Source organism: Notolabrus celidotus, chromosome 7 (assembly GCF_009762535.1).
Source record: "Notolabrus celidotus isolate fNotCel1 chromosome 7, fNotCel1.pri, whole genome shotgun sequence".
NCBI classification, from domain to species: Eukaryota; Metazoa; Chordata; class Actinopteri; order Labriformes; family Labridae; genus Notolabrus; species Notolabrus celidotus.
This window is the reverse complement of record NC_048278.1, coordinates 31,521,083-31,538,781: the sequence shown is the minus strand read 5'-3', so window position 1 is coordinate 31,538,781 and position 17,699 is coordinate 31,521,083. Positions and strand designations below refer to the sequence as shown.

At 37.9% G+C, this 17,699-nt stretch overlaps 2 protein-coding genes across 2 annotated transcripts in view; one reads left to right on the top strand and one right to left on the bottom strand.

Annotated features, from left to right (window-relative positions):
- The first annotated feature begins 840 nt into the window (after positions 1 to 840).
- LOC117816379 (lipopolysaccharide-induced tumor necrosis factor-alpha factor homolog) lies at positions 841 to 3,856 on the top strand. The gene is made up of 4 exons (XM_034688606.1): positions 841 to 954; positions 1,293 to 1,322; positions 1,431 to 1,563; positions 3,450 to 3,856. Exons 2-4 carry the CDS (start codon positions 1,298 to 1,300, stop codon positions 3,556 to 3,558), a joined length of 267 nt encoding a protein of 88 aa, XP_034544497.1. The 5' UTR covers positions 841 to 954; positions 1,293 to 1,297; the 3' UTR covers positions 3,559 to 3,856.
- A 2,142-nt stretch (positions 3,857 to 5,998) lies between these two features.
- Positions 5,999 to 17,699, bottom strand: part of LOC117815584 — a 48,326-nt gene continuing 36,625 nt past the window's right edge. Inside the window, exons 51-65 of the mRNA XM_034687389.1 lie at positions 17,414 to 17,563; positions 17,270 to 17,334; positions 17,001 to 17,130; positions 16,752 to 16,837; positions 16,532 to 16,661; positions 15,216 to 15,406; positions 14,942 to 15,032; positions 13,449 to 13,578; positions 13,182 to 13,369; positions 12,881 to 13,045; positions 12,658 to 12,794; positions 10,558 to 10,700; positions 10,364 to 10,458; positions 9,198 to 9,897; positions 5,999 to 7,092 (exon numbers count right to left, since the gene is read on the bottom strand). Coding sequence (XP_034543280.1) covers positions 7,001 to 7,092; positions 9,198 to 9,897; positions 10,364 to 10,458; positions 10,558 to 10,700; positions 12,658 to 12,794; positions 12,881 to 13,045; positions 13,182 to 13,369; positions 13,449 to 13,578; positions 14,942 to 15,032; positions 15,216 to 15,406; positions 16,532 to 16,661; positions 16,752 to 16,837; positions 17,001 to 17,130; positions 17,270 to 17,334; positions 17,414 to 17,563 — 2,493 coding nt within the window. The 3' untranslated portion in view covers positions 5,999 to 7,000. The remainder of the gene's footprint in view (positions 7,093 to 9,197; positions 9,898 to 10,363; positions 10,459 to 10,557; positions 10,701 to 12,657; positions 12,795 to 12,880; positions 13,046 to 13,181; positions 13,370 to 13,448; positions 13,579 to 14,941; positions 15,033 to 15,215; positions 15,407 to 16,531; positions 16,662 to 16,751; positions 16,838 to 17,000; positions 17,131 to 17,269; positions 17,335 to 17,413; positions 17,564 to 17,699) is intronic.

Genomic DNA, 17,699 nt, shown 5'->3' with positions numbered 1-17,699 from the left:
AGTTAGAGGTAACATTACATTTACCTGTGACAAGTTTTAAGGTAAAATCCTCTCATCTTTCAGAGGATGTTCAGTTAAAAAAGTAAGTTGATTTTTCTGCTTTGTGAAGGTGAAGGTTTTTTTTTTTTGCAGAAACATTTTAAGACAAAAATAATTCAACTTTGTTTTAACTTGTAAAACAAAAGGATAAAAAAAATCAGTTTTGTTTAAAAAGTTAAGAGCCAAGCTGTCTCTGGATTGTGACTTTTTCAACCAAACTATTTGCTATAAAAATGTGGGTTTGGTTCGACTTCAATTCAAGGAATTTGTGAACTAGAATTTTAAAAAGAGCAATCTGACCCTGCGAGGACAAGCAGACTGATCATGAATTGCCGCTGTGTCACTGTGACCCGTTCCACTATGTTCAGAGTTAAACACCAGATCTAATTTGGAGCAGCAGGATCATGTGCTTTTCATTTCAGCTGATTGAAGGAGATTCATCTTTAGTTTCAGGCATCACAGAACTCTAAAACAAAGAGATGTTTTACCTGCTTTCTAACACACCTCATCATTCATATTTGTGTCACTCATTAAAAACATTAACTGCATAAACTGTTCAACAAATCAATCTTTTATCCTTTGGTAACATTTTAAAAAAGCTGTGACAGCACGACAAAAGTGACACATTTGTACCCATATAAGACAAGAATAACTCCTAATCAAGTTCTAAGTTGGATGCATCTAAGAGACCGTCAAACTGAGAGTAGTTCCCTGACAAACTTGCATTTGTTGAAGGTTGCTGTTCTAAATTATCTCCTCGCTCACTGGGTTTGCTGCAGGGCTGGGTCAGTGAACACTGCACAGCAATTTCAGCAATCTTATGACTTGTGGGGAAGTAAACAAGGTTGGCAGGGACGCTGAAGTCGGACAGGGAAAAATCTCCTCCTTTCAGTCAAACCGTCTCCGACCTGAACTGTAAGTACATTGTACATACCTTGAGGTCATTATGTGAGTATTTATAGCATTTAGTGTTTTTTTTCTTGTTTTCACCATCAAGTATCAACTTTAAACCCTCTTATCTCTCTTATGCTAGGACTTTTTTTAAAGTTCACATTCAGGATAACTTTCCAAATGTTTTAAAATAATGTTTTATTTAAAAAGTGACTATCACTGAACTGAGAAGCTGCATTTGTAATCACTATTAGTTATTTAAAAGGCACCAAACTTATTAAATGTTATCATTTCTGCATCATGAATTCGTCTTACATGATGCAGCTGTATTAACGTACATCTTTAATATGATTGGTTCATAGGAACAATGGCCAACTCACAAGTGCCTGTTGGTGAGTCTGCACAGTCTCTGTTGTTAATCACTTACAACCAGAAACCAGGTGTTTGTTCCTAATCCTGTAACCTGATTCTGATCCCTTCTATGTCCTCATATCATCAAGTCACAATCGGCCCATTGGGAGACGGTCCGGTTCAGGTTTTCTGTCCAAAGTGTAACCAGGCAGTCCTCACTAAGGTGGACTACTCCTCTGGTCTGCTCACGTACCTTTTCTGTGGAGGTCTCTTTCTCTGTGGGTAAGGAGGAGAAACACTTCTTTACATGGTTGTAAATCCAGATTAATACACTGGAAAAAAGAAGCCCATCCAAAAACAAGAAAAATATATCTGCCAATAGAACAAGTGAAAATTGGCTTGGTAAGATTTCTTAAAATAAGATGTAATTTTTTAGAAAACTCTGATCTTAAAATTAGAAGGGAAAACTTATTTTAAGCAATATTTTACCAGTATTTTAAAGCTTAGTGTCTCAGAATAAACCAGGAATGTTAACAATTAGTATTTTTTCACTCAAAAAAAGATTTTTGCACTAATACATTTCATGTCAACTTCTTCATTTGAGATATATCAACCTTAATGTGAGTTGTATTATAGCGGCACTTCTCTAGGTTTAAGACCATCTTGTACTTGAATTAAGATGACAAAGTTTAATTTGAGCATTTTGAGATATAATGTCTTCTCATAGTGAGCTGGATATACTAATATTCAGTCATGTTGTTTTTTAGGATAAGCCAGCTATGCTCTAAAGTAGGTGTTTCATTGTGTGCATGTAGTTTGAGGATGTATATTTTTATCTGATTTAGAAGAAACAGTGTCTGAAAACTGAAACCCACCCTTAAAAACAACAACTTTTCTTTCTTTCTTTCTTTCTTTCTTTCTTTCTTTCTTTTATTAATGGAGCTGTTTTCTGATAGATTCTCCAATAAAATGCATTCACTTAAATCAAGTAAAGGGTTTGTCTTAAATCAAGATTATCCGTCTTCTACAAATAAGATCTCAGCTTGAAAAATGTGTGAAATGTAAAATAAACCTTGTTTCTTCAAAATTAGACTACAAAACAAGATCATTTCAAGATTCTTTGAGAGCATCTACCAAGGAATTAAAAAAAAATGCCATTGGAACGTCAATGTATAAATTTGGACAGGGCTGGAGTTTGTGAAATGTGGTGAGGTAGGTTATATAGGGTACGATGACAGATGCATGTACCACATGATGTCACCGTGAACTCAGGCAGCCATTAGAAAAACTCCATTGCAGTATTCAGGTTTCGACCTCAGTTGGCAGTCTCTACACACATTTTCAACACAATTTGAGGAATTTTAATACTTTATGCTCAACTACTGGGATCAAACCTACATTGATTAACAGCACTACTAAATCCCTATATAAATATTTTCTCAGCTAAAAAAAAGTGGTGTGGGGTTTAGTTACACTTTAACAAGATATTTAAGATGCATTGTCTTAAAACAAGTCCCTCTATCTTGCTCAAATGTTACTTGTTAAGTAAATGTATCTTAAATCAGGGGGGATCAGACATTTTGACTAAAAATTTGACAATTTCACTTGGTAAGATTTAGATTTTTTGCAGTGTAGTTGTGGTTTATGTACTGTAGATTTATCGCTTTATTATCTCATGTCTAAGTGAATTTGAACCACTGATTTGGGGTGTATCAGTAGCTTTGTTTCTTAGGGAACCACATTACGTGTCCATGTGTTGTTATGGTAAGAAATGATAAAGATTGACTGACTTGATGTTTGTGGTCAGTGTTAAATGTCCCATCAAGTTGCACAGAAGAAGTTGAATCTATGTTCTAACTTGACTACAACCTCAAAGTAGGTCTTATTAACAATCATACTTTTATATATCTCTCTGATGCTGAAATGCAAGTGAAAGTGTAAGAACAAAAGAACTCTGAGTGTCTTATAGAAACACATTTTCTGTTCTTAAAAAGGGAAAAAGATGAAACTTGAAATCTGACTCTAAGGTGTGTGCATTTACTGTTCAGCTACAAGCAAGAGCACCACCAATCTCAGCTTAGCCCACTAAAGCCTAGATAATTGAATATTGTTTGAAATCATTTGTTGTGTGAGCAGATGATCCTAACATTACCTGCCGTCCTCTCCAGCTTTGTTTTAGGTTGCTGCCTCATCCCATTCTGTGTGGACCGGCTGAAAAATGCAAAGCACTCCTGTCCTACCTGCAAGAATGAATTTGGCGTCTACAAACGTTTATAACTCGTATTAGGGCTCCAAAGAAAAACTTGCTGGTTACTTGCTTAATTCAAGATATAATTGATTTCCTTTTTCTCATACACTGGATTTTGATTTTCAAACATTTGGACAAGCTTGAACTCAGAGAAATGATGAAGAGCTTCTTTTGAAAATCTGCTTTTGGCTTTTTTGCACAATCTGCATGGAACTCCCTTCAAAGCACTTTAAAAATGAATGCATTTGTTTCTTTTAGTCATTTTTAATAATTAGTTTGAAACTTTTTAACCTCTGATTGCACCTGCACTGACTTTGAGTTAACATTACTTTTCGATGGTTTTAACATTACTTTTTTATTGTTGTCTGTTTTTAATTGATCATCATTATTTTAAGGTTTTATCTTTTATTTGCTTGTCATGCATTTTAATGTTTCTTTTCTATGCTCAACATCATTGTAAATGAGGGCTTCGATCTCAGTGATTTTCAAGTTTAAATAAAGATAATTATTATAGTTTTAAAATTTTGTCATTTTATTAACAGAAAGTCTAATTGAGTAAATAAATATCAGACTAAGCTCTGAACAATACGGTTTCCTTCCTAACCCACTTCATAACAGGAACCAGCTTTTTAAATTAACTACAGTTGAATTTAAAAAATGTAATTTTACTGAATTTGACGGTAGAAAATAGTTGCAACTAACATTTTATATTTCTACTCATCCTTCTAATTCAGATGTGTTTTGCTGTCTTAAAAGGTCCCTCAAAGTTAGACTGGATCAGCGGGCATTTTTCCCTTAATTCAAGCTTCAACTTACTTGTATCTTCATGCTACTTGTGTTACTAAATATGGTGTGGATGTTTTTGTCACTGCACAAATAAAATGATGTGATTCATAAAGGCTTGTTCTCTTGAATTTAACCCATATAGACCCGGACCCATTTCCCCTGAAAGGAAAATTATAGGAAATATACCACAGGCCAAGTGGACCACATAGATGACATTTCTGATGTTTTTTTTAAATACTACCTTTTAATGTCCAAGATCTGAAATGTGACATATATGTCACATTGGGCATTTATTGTCACATCCCTCAGACTCACTATCATCTCCCAAGATGACCTCCAGTACCTTCTAAAGAGTGTAGAGCGTATTCTTATACATACTAGAAATGAAATATAAATAAAAAATAATGAGAATAAAACAGTTACATTAAAATGGGACTAGTAAAATGATGTTGATTTTGATTTACAGATATGAAAAAATGTTTGTTATCTATTTATATAATATAAACATAATTTAAAAATGTTTTGTGTTTATATTGTTCAAATGTACTTTGAACTATAAAACAGAACATCTTTAAATTAAGAAAATAGTTAAAACAGCTAAATTAATTGAGTGGGTTATTACTTTTTTTGTTATTGTGACACAGAGGTCACCCTAACCCACCTTACCCTAACCCTAACCCCAACCCTAACCCACTATACCCTAATCCTAACCCCTAACCCTAATCCAAACCCTAACCCACCTAACCCTTATCCTGACCCTAACCCACCTAACCCTAACCCACCTAACCCTAACCCCTAACCCCTAACCCTTAACCCTAACCCCTAACCCTTAACCCTAACCCACCTAACCCCTAACCCTAACCCTAATCCTAACCCTAACCCACCTAACCCTTACCCTGACCCTAACCCACCTAACCCTAACCCACCTAATCCTAACCCACCTAACCCTAACCCCTAACCCTTAACCCTAACCCCTAACGCTTAACCCTAACCCACCTAACCCTAACCCACCTAACCCTAACCCTAATCCCTAACCCTAACCCTAACCCTAACCCTCTTTAATTTTAATTTAACTTTAATTGCTTTTAACTTTTTTATAATTGATATTTTATAGGTTCTTGTTTGCTTTATATTTTTTGCACTGTCTACTTTGTTACTGTGACACTTGAATTTCCCACTTGTGGGACGAGTAAAGGACTATCTTATCTTATCTAATCTTATCAGATTTTTCATGAAATTTTAAGTCTAAAGGCCGGATGTGACATATGTGTCACAGCGATTTTTTCCCAACTTGTTTGATATTAATTTGTTGAAGAAATATGATCAGAACTGGACAACTATAATACAGGACTTACTATTAAAGCATCACAATTGTTAAATGGCTTTGATCTTACCTATAGTATCAAAAAAACAAGCTTTTTAAAATTAGCTAGTTCCTTCACTTTTGTTTAGAAGTCACACCACCATTTTTGGGAAGTCACATCCTGTCCCAGTCACATGACTGTCACATGACAACCACACCAGGATTCATTATATATCACTTAAGTACTTAATGAGTTAAGGTGAAGCATAAAGTTCTATGAGGAAGATTTCAGGGTATTTAAAGTGTATGTGACACCCATGTCACCGTGGGTCCTTATGGGTTAAAACTCTTGTATTTTAATAAAGTGTGACCAAGCTGTCTTGATTGTGCGACTACACACAAGTACATTTATTAAGAATCATACATCTCCAGGCATGCAGTTCATTATTCAAGGTAAGCCTGTCTAAAATAAGTGCTTCTTAAAACATAGTTACATACAATTACAGGAAATCAGATACAGCAGAAACTTCCACCTTCATTATTCTGTCACAGTAGTTTACAAGTGTGAAGAAGTTTCCATACTCAAGACACATTTTCTAAACTCTTAACACAGACATTTACTGCATGATGTACGCCAGATAGTTTCAGACAAATCCAGCTCAATATCAAACAAGTCTTACAAAACACAAGTTAATGTTTGATTATTAAGAGTAAAATAAGTCGATCACAGAACAACAACGACACGTTCGTATTCATTGGTCTATTCAACAATTTTGCCTTTATTTTTTACCACTAATTGTTTCATGTTTGGAAGTCCAGTGTGTCCATTTTTGATAAAATATAATATAACATAAAATTGCTGCAGCTTTTAGCTCCAGCATGTAATAACAAATAAACTTCCAACTTAGTTGAGGAATAAAAAAAGATTCTTATTTATGGGATGATGTGATATAAGAAGAAGTATTAAGAGATGTGTCAACTGACCGATATTCTGTGTTAAACAACTTGAATTGCATCAATTTTATGACCTACAACAAAGATGTCGTGTCAGATGGGTTAAGAGTTTTAAAAAAAGGGACTACCAATAGAATAAGACAGCAGGAAAAAGACAAGTGAATAAATGAGCCTTCAAGTTAGCAGTGAAAAGGTTTCACAGTGTAGATACTTGTAAATTAAGGAGAAAACATTATTTACATAAACTGCTATGATGTTGTACATAAATTGCACTTTCTCCCCAGGAAGCATTAGCATTACTTTTGATTTGAGGTAACCTTGACGGGCTGCGCCATCATCATCTTCATCATCTTCATTATCATCATCATCTCTTTAACACTTTTCCTTCTGTGAGTGGAGACATCTCAGTAATCTCAATCTGTGTTTCTTCATGCGAGAATGTGCTGAGAGGCGAAGAGGAGCGTGAGAAGAACAAGCAAGGAGAGGCCAGGGTCTGCTCGTACGCGGTCACCACTGCCACCTAAAGACAGACACAAACACAAACTCGCTTTAGAAAACAGTGTCAGTTCATTTACTTCACCAACTTAAAAGGTGCAGTTGGTAGGAATGGAGTAAAAAACTGTACTTTTTTTACAATGTTACAATGTCATTTAGAAGATGCTTTTATCCAAAGCGACGTACATATGAGAACAAGAACAACACAAGCAAAGATCTAGACCAGAGGAAACAAGATCAGTAAGAGTAACAAAGTGCTTCAAGTCCATTTGGGTGCAGGTACTGCCAAGCAATGTAAAGGCAATGCACAAAAGTAAGTAAGGATTTTTTTTTAGTAAAATAAGGAACATCTACAATGAAGCAGCCAAACCATTTAAGACCTTCCGTTATCATCATCAACAATTAACATCACCACAGTAATGAACAAAGTACCAAGTGCTGGGTCACTCCAGAGCTGAACACAGATTCCCAGAGTAGAGCAGGACAGTGCGAGTCAACTGTAGCTGGAAGACATGATCTGCCACTGGGGACAACAGTGGAGAACAGTCTAGCTAAGTGCATAGTGCTTCCTAAAGAGCTGGGTCTTTAGCTGTCTTTTGAAAGTAGAGAGGGACTCTGCAGATTGAATGGAGTTGGCCAATTCATTCCACCATTTAGGGGCAACACAAGAGAAGAGTCGAGCTAGTGATTTTGAGGCCTTATGTGCTGGAAGCACTACAGTAGACGCTTTTCAGAGGCTGAGCGTAGCGGGCGAGAAGGGCAATAGACCTGGATGAGGGGTTCCAGGTAAACTGGAGCGGTTTTGGTTACTGCTTTGTAAGTCATGATTAGAGTTTTGTATCTGATGCGAGCTGCAACTGAAAACCAGTGTAGCGAAATGAGCAGGGGAGTGACATGAGCTGTCTTAGGCTGATTGAAGACCAGACGTGCTGCTGCGTTCTGGATCATTTGCAGAGGTTTAACCGTACATGCGGGGAGGCCTGCCAGTAGAGAGTTGTAGTAGTCAATGCGTGACATTTTGAGCTGGGTTTGGAAAAAAAGTAATTATACCCATTGGTGTTCATCAGTAATTGAAGTAATTTGAGATTATGGCAAAATCTCTGTGTTTTCCCAAGCCTTTTGTATCAAGCAATGTTATTATTCCCCTTGTTCCCGATATCACGGACCAATCAGAGCTACTCTTCGACCCTCTGTCCTGATTGGTCGAGTGGCGGCCCCTACTACGCTGCCCTGATTGGCTGGGAAGGTGGCACTACTTCTTCATAGAATGTGCACAAGAAGTAGGGGAAATCTGGTGAGGAGGGGTAGTGTTGACATTCCAAATATCTCTCCGAACTGATGTTTATATCACGACTACCAACAGCAGCTTTGAATTAGAAATGAAATGTATTACTAGTAAGATCAGCGAAAAATTGTATAGCTGTCACAACTGCCCTGTTTGTCCTGTTATAACGTCTTACTGTTGTTTCAGATTCTTAGACATTAATGTTGTGATTTGGAGAAACTGTATTGATCCGTATTGATTGAATGGCAACTAAAAACAATGGATGCTTGTTTAGCTTAGTGTTGAGAAAGCTAGCTAGCTGAGTCCAGAGAAAGGAAAAACAAATTGGACAAGATAAATGTAAGTCATTGTAAAATATGTGAATTTTCATTCAAAGATTAATAACACAAAAACAACTGTAAGGATGAATTTTAGTTGTGTGAGTGTTTTACATGACTCTATTTGCAACTAACTTTTTAATATCCAAACTGTCTGTCTGGGCTTCAACAAACACCGGAGATTGTACCTTAATACATTATGCTAAAGATTAGGGCTAAGATAACAGGTCTTATTGAATTCAAGAAAAGGCTCCATTGTTAAAGCTACCAAAGTCTCTTCTGTCTCTAATTTGTTCAGTCCTCCCCAGCTTTAACTAAATAATGCTTTAAGCATTTTTGAAATTGCCTTTTTTATGTTACATTTTCTTTGCTAATTGAGGCTGTCTGGCCTTAGTAATGCAACATCTTTAAGTTATACAAAGTTTGAGTGGTCGTCACTATATCTCTCAGAGTGTGAGGTGTGTCTTAAAAACCACATCAAGGTTTAAGATGATCAATTTTGTATAGTGTAAATCTTTTAACCCTTACCTGTAGTGGAGTTGGTGGTGGCAACTGCAGGTTTGGTGGTGGCTGCAGCTGCGGTAGTGGCTGCTGCGTTGGTTGTGGCTGCAGCGTTGGTGGTGGCTGCAGCGTTGGTGGTGGCTCCAGCTGCAGTGGTGGCTCCAGCTGCAGTGGTGGCTCCAGGTTTGGTGGTGGCTCCAGCTGCAGTGGTGGCTCCAGCTGCAGTGGTGGCTCCAGGTTTGGTGGTGGCTCCAGCCGCGGTGGTGGCTCCAGGTTTGGTGGTGGCTGCAACTGCGGTGGTGGCTCCAGCTGCGGTGGTGGCTCCAGGTTTGGTGGTGGCTCCAGCCGCGGTGGTGGCTCCAGGTTTGGTGGTGGCTCCAGCCGCGGTGGTGGCTCCAGGTTTGGTGGTGGCTCCAGCCGCGGTGGTGGCTCCAGGTTTGGTGGTGGCTGCAACTGCGGTGGTGGCTCCAGCTTTAGTGGTGGCTGCAGCTGTGGTGGTGGCACCAGGTTTGGTGGTGGCTCCAGCCGCGGTGGTGGCTGCAGGGTTGGAAGTGGAAGGAGAGCTGGTGGAGCCAGCCCTGCCTCCTATCAGCCCAATAGCAAGTGTGTCAATATCTGTTTGGAACTGGCTACGAACCCAGTTCTGTACCACTGTCTGGTTTTCGTAAGACTTCAGTTCTGGCAAGTTGGTGCCAAGAAGGTTTTTGACATTAGTAACAGTCAGGTCCTAAAAAGAGCAGAGGAGAAAAATATGTATATTTTGTATCCATGTTCAGATTAACACACCCGTTTGGCAATGGGTCCAAAGACTGCTGGCTAGCTAATTAGCTAGATTTCGGGCTCTGTATTCCTACACTAGCCCCCTCTCTTAATATGACTGCTGTCTCAAAAAATTAAAATAAGATTGTGAGGACCATAATAATTACAGAAAACAACTGTTAATCATACTCTTTATAACATACAGGAGTGTGACTCAAAATTGACTTTAAAAAATAGTAATGCATTCATTTACCTTTTAAATCCAGCACCACATACAATGTAAATAAATTAACTTACACCATCTAAATAAGACAGTCATAATAAAGAAAGGTTGTAGCGTCATTCTGTTTAAATGTGGCAAAATAAATTCTTCATTTCTCTTTTTTTGCCGTGCTACAATCATTGGAAAACACACATGTGCACACATCACTGACCTGTATTACATTCTCATCCAAAGCAGTGAAGGTAGCCAGGTCCATGTTGATACCTGAGATTGCCAAACCTTGGACATAATCTAAATCAGCACCCCCTGCAGGCCAGAAAGAGAACATACAGTCTGTCTTAAAACATGTCAATTCAGGTTGCTCAGCATGCTGTATGATTGTGTATGAAGTGTGTGTTTGCGTGCCTGTGTATGACTTTATGAGCTGGTAGGTGTTGGGGGTGACAGCTGTTGCTCGGGTGTTTGTGGCAAATGCTTGTCTGGCGGTGTTGAACAAAGTCTGCTTTTTTTCCAAGGTACAGTTGGATATAGTCAGAGCATTTGCGTCTCTGCAGGGGACAGAAACAAAGTGATAATGAGAGAGAATAATCACTGTAAAAACAAACAATCTAACAGCTTACATCGAGAGATGGATACAAAGAAATATCAACAAGTAAACAACAGATCTTTGAATGTTGGATTCTCACACTGGAAAAAATGCCCCTCCAAAAACAAGAAAAAAAAAAGTATTTCAAGGAAATTGTGAATACATTGAAATAAGCAAAAAATTATGCCAATAGAACAAGTTAAAATTTGCTTGGTAAGATTTCTTAAAATAAGATGTAATATTTAGAAAACTGTGATCTTAAAATTAGCATGGAAAACTTATTTTAAGTAATATTTTACCAGTATTTTAAAGCTTAGTGTCTCAGAATAAGACAGGACTGCTAAAAATTAGTATTTTTTTCACTCATAAAAAATTTCTGCACTAATGAATTTCATGTCAACTTCTTCATTTGAGATATATCCACCTTAGTTTGAGTTGTATTATAGTGGCACTTCTCTAGGTTTAAGACCATCTTGTACTTGAAATAAGATTACAAAGTTTAATTTGAGCATTTTGAGATATAATGTCTTCTCATAGTGAACTGGATATAATAATATTCAGTCATGTTGTTTGTTAAGATAAGCCAGCTATGCTCTAAAGTAGGTGTTTCATTGTGTGCATGTAGTTTGAGGATGTATATTTTTATAGAAACACTGCCTGAAAACTGAAACCCACCCTTAAAAAAACAACTTTTCTTTCTTTCTTTCTTTCTTTCTTTTATCAATGGATCTGTTTTCTGATAGATTCTTCAATAAAATGCATTTACTAAATCAAGTAAAGGGTTTGTCTTAAATCAAGATTATCCGTCTTCTACAAATAAGATCTCAGCCTGAAAAATGTATGAAATGTAAAATAATAATAAATAATGTTTCTTCTAAATTACAACTCAAAACAAGATCATTTCAAGATTGTTTGACTTTACAAGATATTTAGGATGCATTGTCTTAAAACAAGTCACTCCATCTTGCTCAAATGTTACTTGTTAAGTAAGTTTATCTTAAATCAAGTGGGAGAAGACATTTTGACTAAAAATTAGACAATTTCACTTGGTAAGATTTTGGAGTTTTTGCAGTGCAAAGATCTCAGCTTCTTTTTCAGGGCAGCACCTGTAAGGATCATTTCATGTATGCTGTTGGATGTCATTCTTTTGGAGATCAGAACAGTATATTTGCATCATCTTTTAAAATTGAATTTCTTAGTTTCTCATTTCATCATTTTCTGTTATTTTCAATCCATCCTTTTCAATAATTTAAACCCAAACCAGAAGAAATCACAATATTTTTTTCACATTAGTGTCCACTTGGCACCTAGTTTGTAATACAAAAGTTTACTGCACTCATTCTTCATAAAAGATACTGACTGAACACACATGATTTTTGAAGTAACAGAGGACTTCAAGATTATATTGGATACTTTTTCATTCATTTGGAGTATCAGGATCAGAAAAAGGGATGAGAGTAGGGAATGACAAGCGGCGATTGGCCAAGGGTGGGAGTGTAATCCAGAGTTGGTTGTACATGTAAAGTACAATTTAACCCCTGAGGTAAACCAGGGCTCCCTCAGTTAACCCTCAAGTCCCAGTTAACCTTTGTGACAAGGTTGAAGAGATTCCCTCAGAGTGCTGATACGGTCAGATTGGGATGGAGAAAGTAAAAACATATAGCTGCACTATTTAGTCAGCATTGAGACATGATATATATGACTCTGAGTCCAGGGATGTATTCTGAATTTTCTCCTACCTTTAATAAAAGGCAAAAAAGGTGAAGTGAAATAAATTCAGGATAAGCATCAACATGATTTAAAGGCGACTCAACCGAAACTTAAACTCTCAAACAAAACCTACATATGAGTTTTATGATGAACACGTTGTTTCAGAAGCTGGACTCATATATCCTGACACTAATGTACCAATCTTCTACCTGATGCTTTGCTGGGTAATATTGTTCAGCACGTTTACGTCCAGCGTGCACAGATGCGGTCCTCCGATGGAGTTGAGCTCAGCACTGCCCAGTGTGTTCCCTTCCACACGCAGATATTTGATGATGATTGTTTTCGACTGCATGACAAGATTCAAAACATTCATTCACAAAGGCAATTTTACACGGACATGGAAAACACGCCTTCATTTACTGGTTTGCTCACCAGCACCGGGTCCCAATCCCCGTTCCCGTCTGAAGTGTCCATCAAGAAAGCGAGTGTGTCGATTTGAGTGATATTCCACTTGCTGATTTCATCAGTAGTGGCAAAACGGGACACTGGGCCCAAAAGCTGAACCTGACTCTCTGGGATGAAGCCATCAGCATAAGCCTGTTAATATGAGAATCAGCAAGAAGACATGAGAGGAACACAAAATCAGAACTGGGATAGAAGAAAAACACACAATGCTCCTTTAAAAGATAAACATCTACAAACCAAACAAAGCAAACAGGCTCCCATCTCTTACCGCATTCAGCTTTTTTAGAACAGTCCGGGAGAAGCCTTCCAGGTCGACCTTCTCAGTGATGGCAGCCAAATTTTCTTTGACGGCAGCAGGGCTGAGGCAGATGTTGAACTGTGTTTCATCGTAATCGATGGGGAACGCGTCGTCGCTTATCGCCACTTGGGTGATGTTTCCAACAGTGCAATGGATTTCTGAGACACAGAGAAAAAGTTTAGAGAGGAAGCAAAGGAAAATGAAAAACAGAGGAGTAGCAAACTGTGAGTAACTCACCTGACTCGCGCTTTGACTGTGATCTAATGGAAATCCTTATTTGTCGCTTGAACCTCCTCCTCCTCTGTCTGCCCACTCTATTTCTCTTTAGTACTCTCTGGAAGAATCTAAGGAAAATCCTCTTTGTTCTCTGCTCACAGGAGAAGGAAAAAAAACACAACATTTTAAAATAAAAAACACAACTGCAGTCGCTGCTGCAGTAACCTGTACCATCAATAATCACCTGCTAGTTACGCTCATGCTTGTTTAAATAGAACAGTTTCTGTGTGATATTTTTAGGATTTGTTCTGAATCCATTGCTGAACTTTTGTATGACATATCGTACGTCAAATCCATTTGAAATTATCTTAAAATCTGGAAAGGTTGCATGCCTCTTCCTCAAGTGTTTTGAAACTTGTCACTGGCATCAAATTTAAAGGTGACATATTATGCTCTTTTTCATCAAAATATATTGGTCTAAGAGGTCCCCAAAACATGTCTTTAAAGTTTATGCTCAAAAAAAAACTTTGAAATCAGATTTTGGTCTGCCTGTAAACCCCTCTTTTTCAGCCCTGTTCAGAACAGGCTGTTTTCTGTGTCTGTGCCTTTAAATGAGAATGAGCTCTCTGACCACGCCCCCTCAGGAAGTGGATGTGACCTCGGCTGTCCATCATGTTGATCTAATGTTTACATGTTGGTTGAATATACACGGCTTCTTACAGACCCGTGTTACTTCAACCCTCTGAATTTGATCCAGAATCTGATCCTGGAGGAGAGGCGCCTGCAGCAGGACCTTTCTGAACGATTGGTAACAGATTTAGTGTTTCTTGTTGTTTTATTTGTCAGTATATTGACGTGTGTCTTGGTACACAGCTACGAGCATGTAGCTATGTGGCTATGCTAACTAGCGCTAGCACTTTTCCATGAAAAATAAAAACCATCCACTAGATCTTCAAATCTGCAGACGTGGGGAGTAAAACTGACATTTGTGTTTATTAAGACAGCCTACAACTAGCATGCCTCCCTCCTAAGCACCTTGTTAGCACACGTGTGCAGGGAATGAAAAACGGAGGAGGGGTTGAGTTGTATTTTATACAGTCTATGGGCTGAACAAGCTCCGAGCTCTGACATCCGTTTACAGACCGGATGTTGTTGTGACGTAACAAAAACACTGAAAACTGAAACGGCTCGTTTCAGCACACATTTACAGAAAGGTGGAGAAATCAGAACAGGGGCAGAATGGATTTTTTTCATTCTCGGGGGGTTTGTAGACAGGGAAACATATTTCAGGTAGAGAACCATTAAAAAGTCAATTTTGCATGATATGTCACCTTTAAAATGAAAATCAATTTTCTCAGCTACAGCAAAGATATATTATGTTGTTGTTGCATTCTTTTCAATTAAGTAGGATTTAAATAATTTCAAAAAACAATCAAACCTGTATTTTTTTTTTAATGTTTTAAACAACGTCCTAACTCTTATGGAATAATTGGGGTTTTATTTGTGTGTCTCACCTTGTCGAAGGCATCATAGAAGCTTGAAGGTAAATACAAGTTTAATATGCCGAGGCCTGTCAGAGTGTCCTGATTCCATGTTGTTGGAGCTCTGTTTATTATAAAGAGTGAAAAAGAGGATGATAAACTGAAATGTTTTAACTTTTCACTTCCTAACCTTTTTTTTGTGAAGGATTATACAAAAATATCAAATATCAAAGCTGCTGATCTAAAATAAATCTTTGGTACATTATCTTTGTCGTCAGGTAAAGGTGTTTTACTGTTGCTGACATACCCAAACTGTGTTCTCCCGCTCCGCAGAAGAGTTTCGACTGCAGCTCCTTGACTTGTACTGAGGTCTGAGCAGCCTTTCAGTTGTTCCAAGATGGATGGGTCAGAGTTCTCAATGTAGGAAGCATCCAGAGTACAGCACATGTTCCCCAACACAGCTATGTTATCCTTTGTCAAGCTTGTGTTTGTAATGCCCTTTGAAAATGACAGAAAGAAACAGGTCAGGACAGAATTCAATGCTCTATAAAGAGAAGACTAAAAACCACTTGAATTTCCAGATATTATAAACTTTATGAAAAACGTATAGTTTTTTGTTTGGTTGAATGAGCTGAAATCACATGTTTGTGACTTAAGTATTTGAAGAGTTTATTTCCAAAAACAAATAACTCAGTTTTTATACATTTTCAAAAAATATAAATTCTTTTTAACCCTCCTGTTATGTTGTGGGTCAAATTGACCCTTTTAAAGTCTATTTTAGGCAATATATGCCTCTCAAACCAGCTAAATGCAGCATAAAAATCTGGGCAGCATGTGACAGAAGAGGTGTCGTGTTAATTTATCAAAATCACTTCATAAAAAATAAAAAAAAATAAAATAAACAAAAATCTATGTCATGTAAAACTAGTGTATTTATATTCAGGGCTTTCCAATGTACATTAAAAAAGTTTTAACATTAATTTGAATGAAAAACGAGTGAGTTATCCTCATTGAACCATGATCTGTGAGAATGAAAGAACACCAATGGACTAAATGTTAATTTAAATGGTTAGTAATGGAGTTAAAAATTTGATTTAAAAAAATGTGTACTGGGATTTTTTTTGAGGTTCTGACACTTTTGGATCAATTTGACCCAGGAACATTATTGCTGTTCCAGAGAAACGAACATAACAGGAGGATAAACATATTTAATAAAGTTACATTTTTAAGATACCTCTTATTAGTAATGTTATTTTGACTTAGTCAAAGCCACCGAATTTCGGTTGCTTGATTATACCTAAAGCTAGAAATAGAAAAAATATGTTTTTTGAAACAATTTGATTTTTTTTTAAAAGTGAGTTATCTGTTTTTGCAAATTAACTCTTCATTTATACTATAGACTGACAGCTGTCCAAAAGTGAAGCCAAAACACACAAACAAGTTCCATTTACTGGCTGGCTGCAGCATGAGTCATAAATCATGCCTCCTCTGGTGACAAATGGAGCATGGAAAACAGTCCAAAAAACATTAAAGAAATCCTATGTCCATATATATATATTTTCCCATAATAATCTGGTTCTTCGGTCAGTAAACAAAGTGATGTTTTGTTGTCCTGGGACTCACCAGGCAGGTCCTGGCATTATCAAACAGGTTCGTCCGTACGAAGCCAAGGGCGGAGGAGATGACAGAGAAGTCTGCCTCTGCCAGCTCTTGAAAGTACGACCTGCAGCTGCTCCTTGGCACCTGGGTGTAACTGTAGAGAAAGAGAGAGGAGATACTTAACAAACTGCTAAGACGGTTACAAAACCTCATTTTAAATTTCTCCAACATAAATGAAACTCACTCGTAGTACAGCAGCATATCGTGAGGGAGCTCATTGAAATTGTTGGCATCTGCTTCTCCTCGAATGTGGTTGTACATGCAGGTCAGCTGTTGGTGAGACAGGATGTTATCACCTGTTATCAGCTGTATAAACATTACAACTCAGCTGATCCCAAGGTGGGCTCCATACAAGGACGCTTTAACTCAGCTGTATTGTAATAACACACACACGCGCAAACACACACACAGACACACACGTTTGCTGTCTCACCTGTGTCTCGTCCAGGTTGACCCTGTTACTGCCCCTCCTCCGACAGGCTCTGATCAGCCTCCTGATCTGCTTCTTTGGAATGCCCTCCACTGTGGTACATGTGAACCCTTGGAGCACTGAAGAGGACAAGCTACACACACACACACACACACACACACACACACACACACACACACACACACACACACACACACACACAATGTTAGAGCCGCCCTGCAGGGTCTTTCCTGACCGTGTATTTTGCTTTACTAACAGCCTCATGAACTCACTTGTCTGTACCTCCCACCTCTGTAGTTGATTGTTCAGTGGCTATTTCAGAAAAGAACAACTCAACCTGGAAAAAGAAAACATTGTGAAATAACACACACGTGTAGAAAAAGCACAAACGTGTTTCAGTGTCGCATTCCCCCTACCTGCTCCCGTCTCCATTTCTTCCTGTTGACTATCTGGATCACTTTGGTGCTACTGGTGAGGCTGGTCAGATGAATACGGGGGATCTCTGTGGCCACTTCATCAGGAACGTTCTCAATGATGTTCTCACTGTTGCTGTTTACTTGTATGATCTGTAAGGGGATATTGGAGGTGAGCTAAATGTGAGTTTCAATTCCCTCTTGATAAAAACTGTAATTCCTCAAGGTTGCCACTAGAGGCTGACTCCAAAAGTGAGTCAGTCCCCACTGAGGCCCATGTGATAAAATG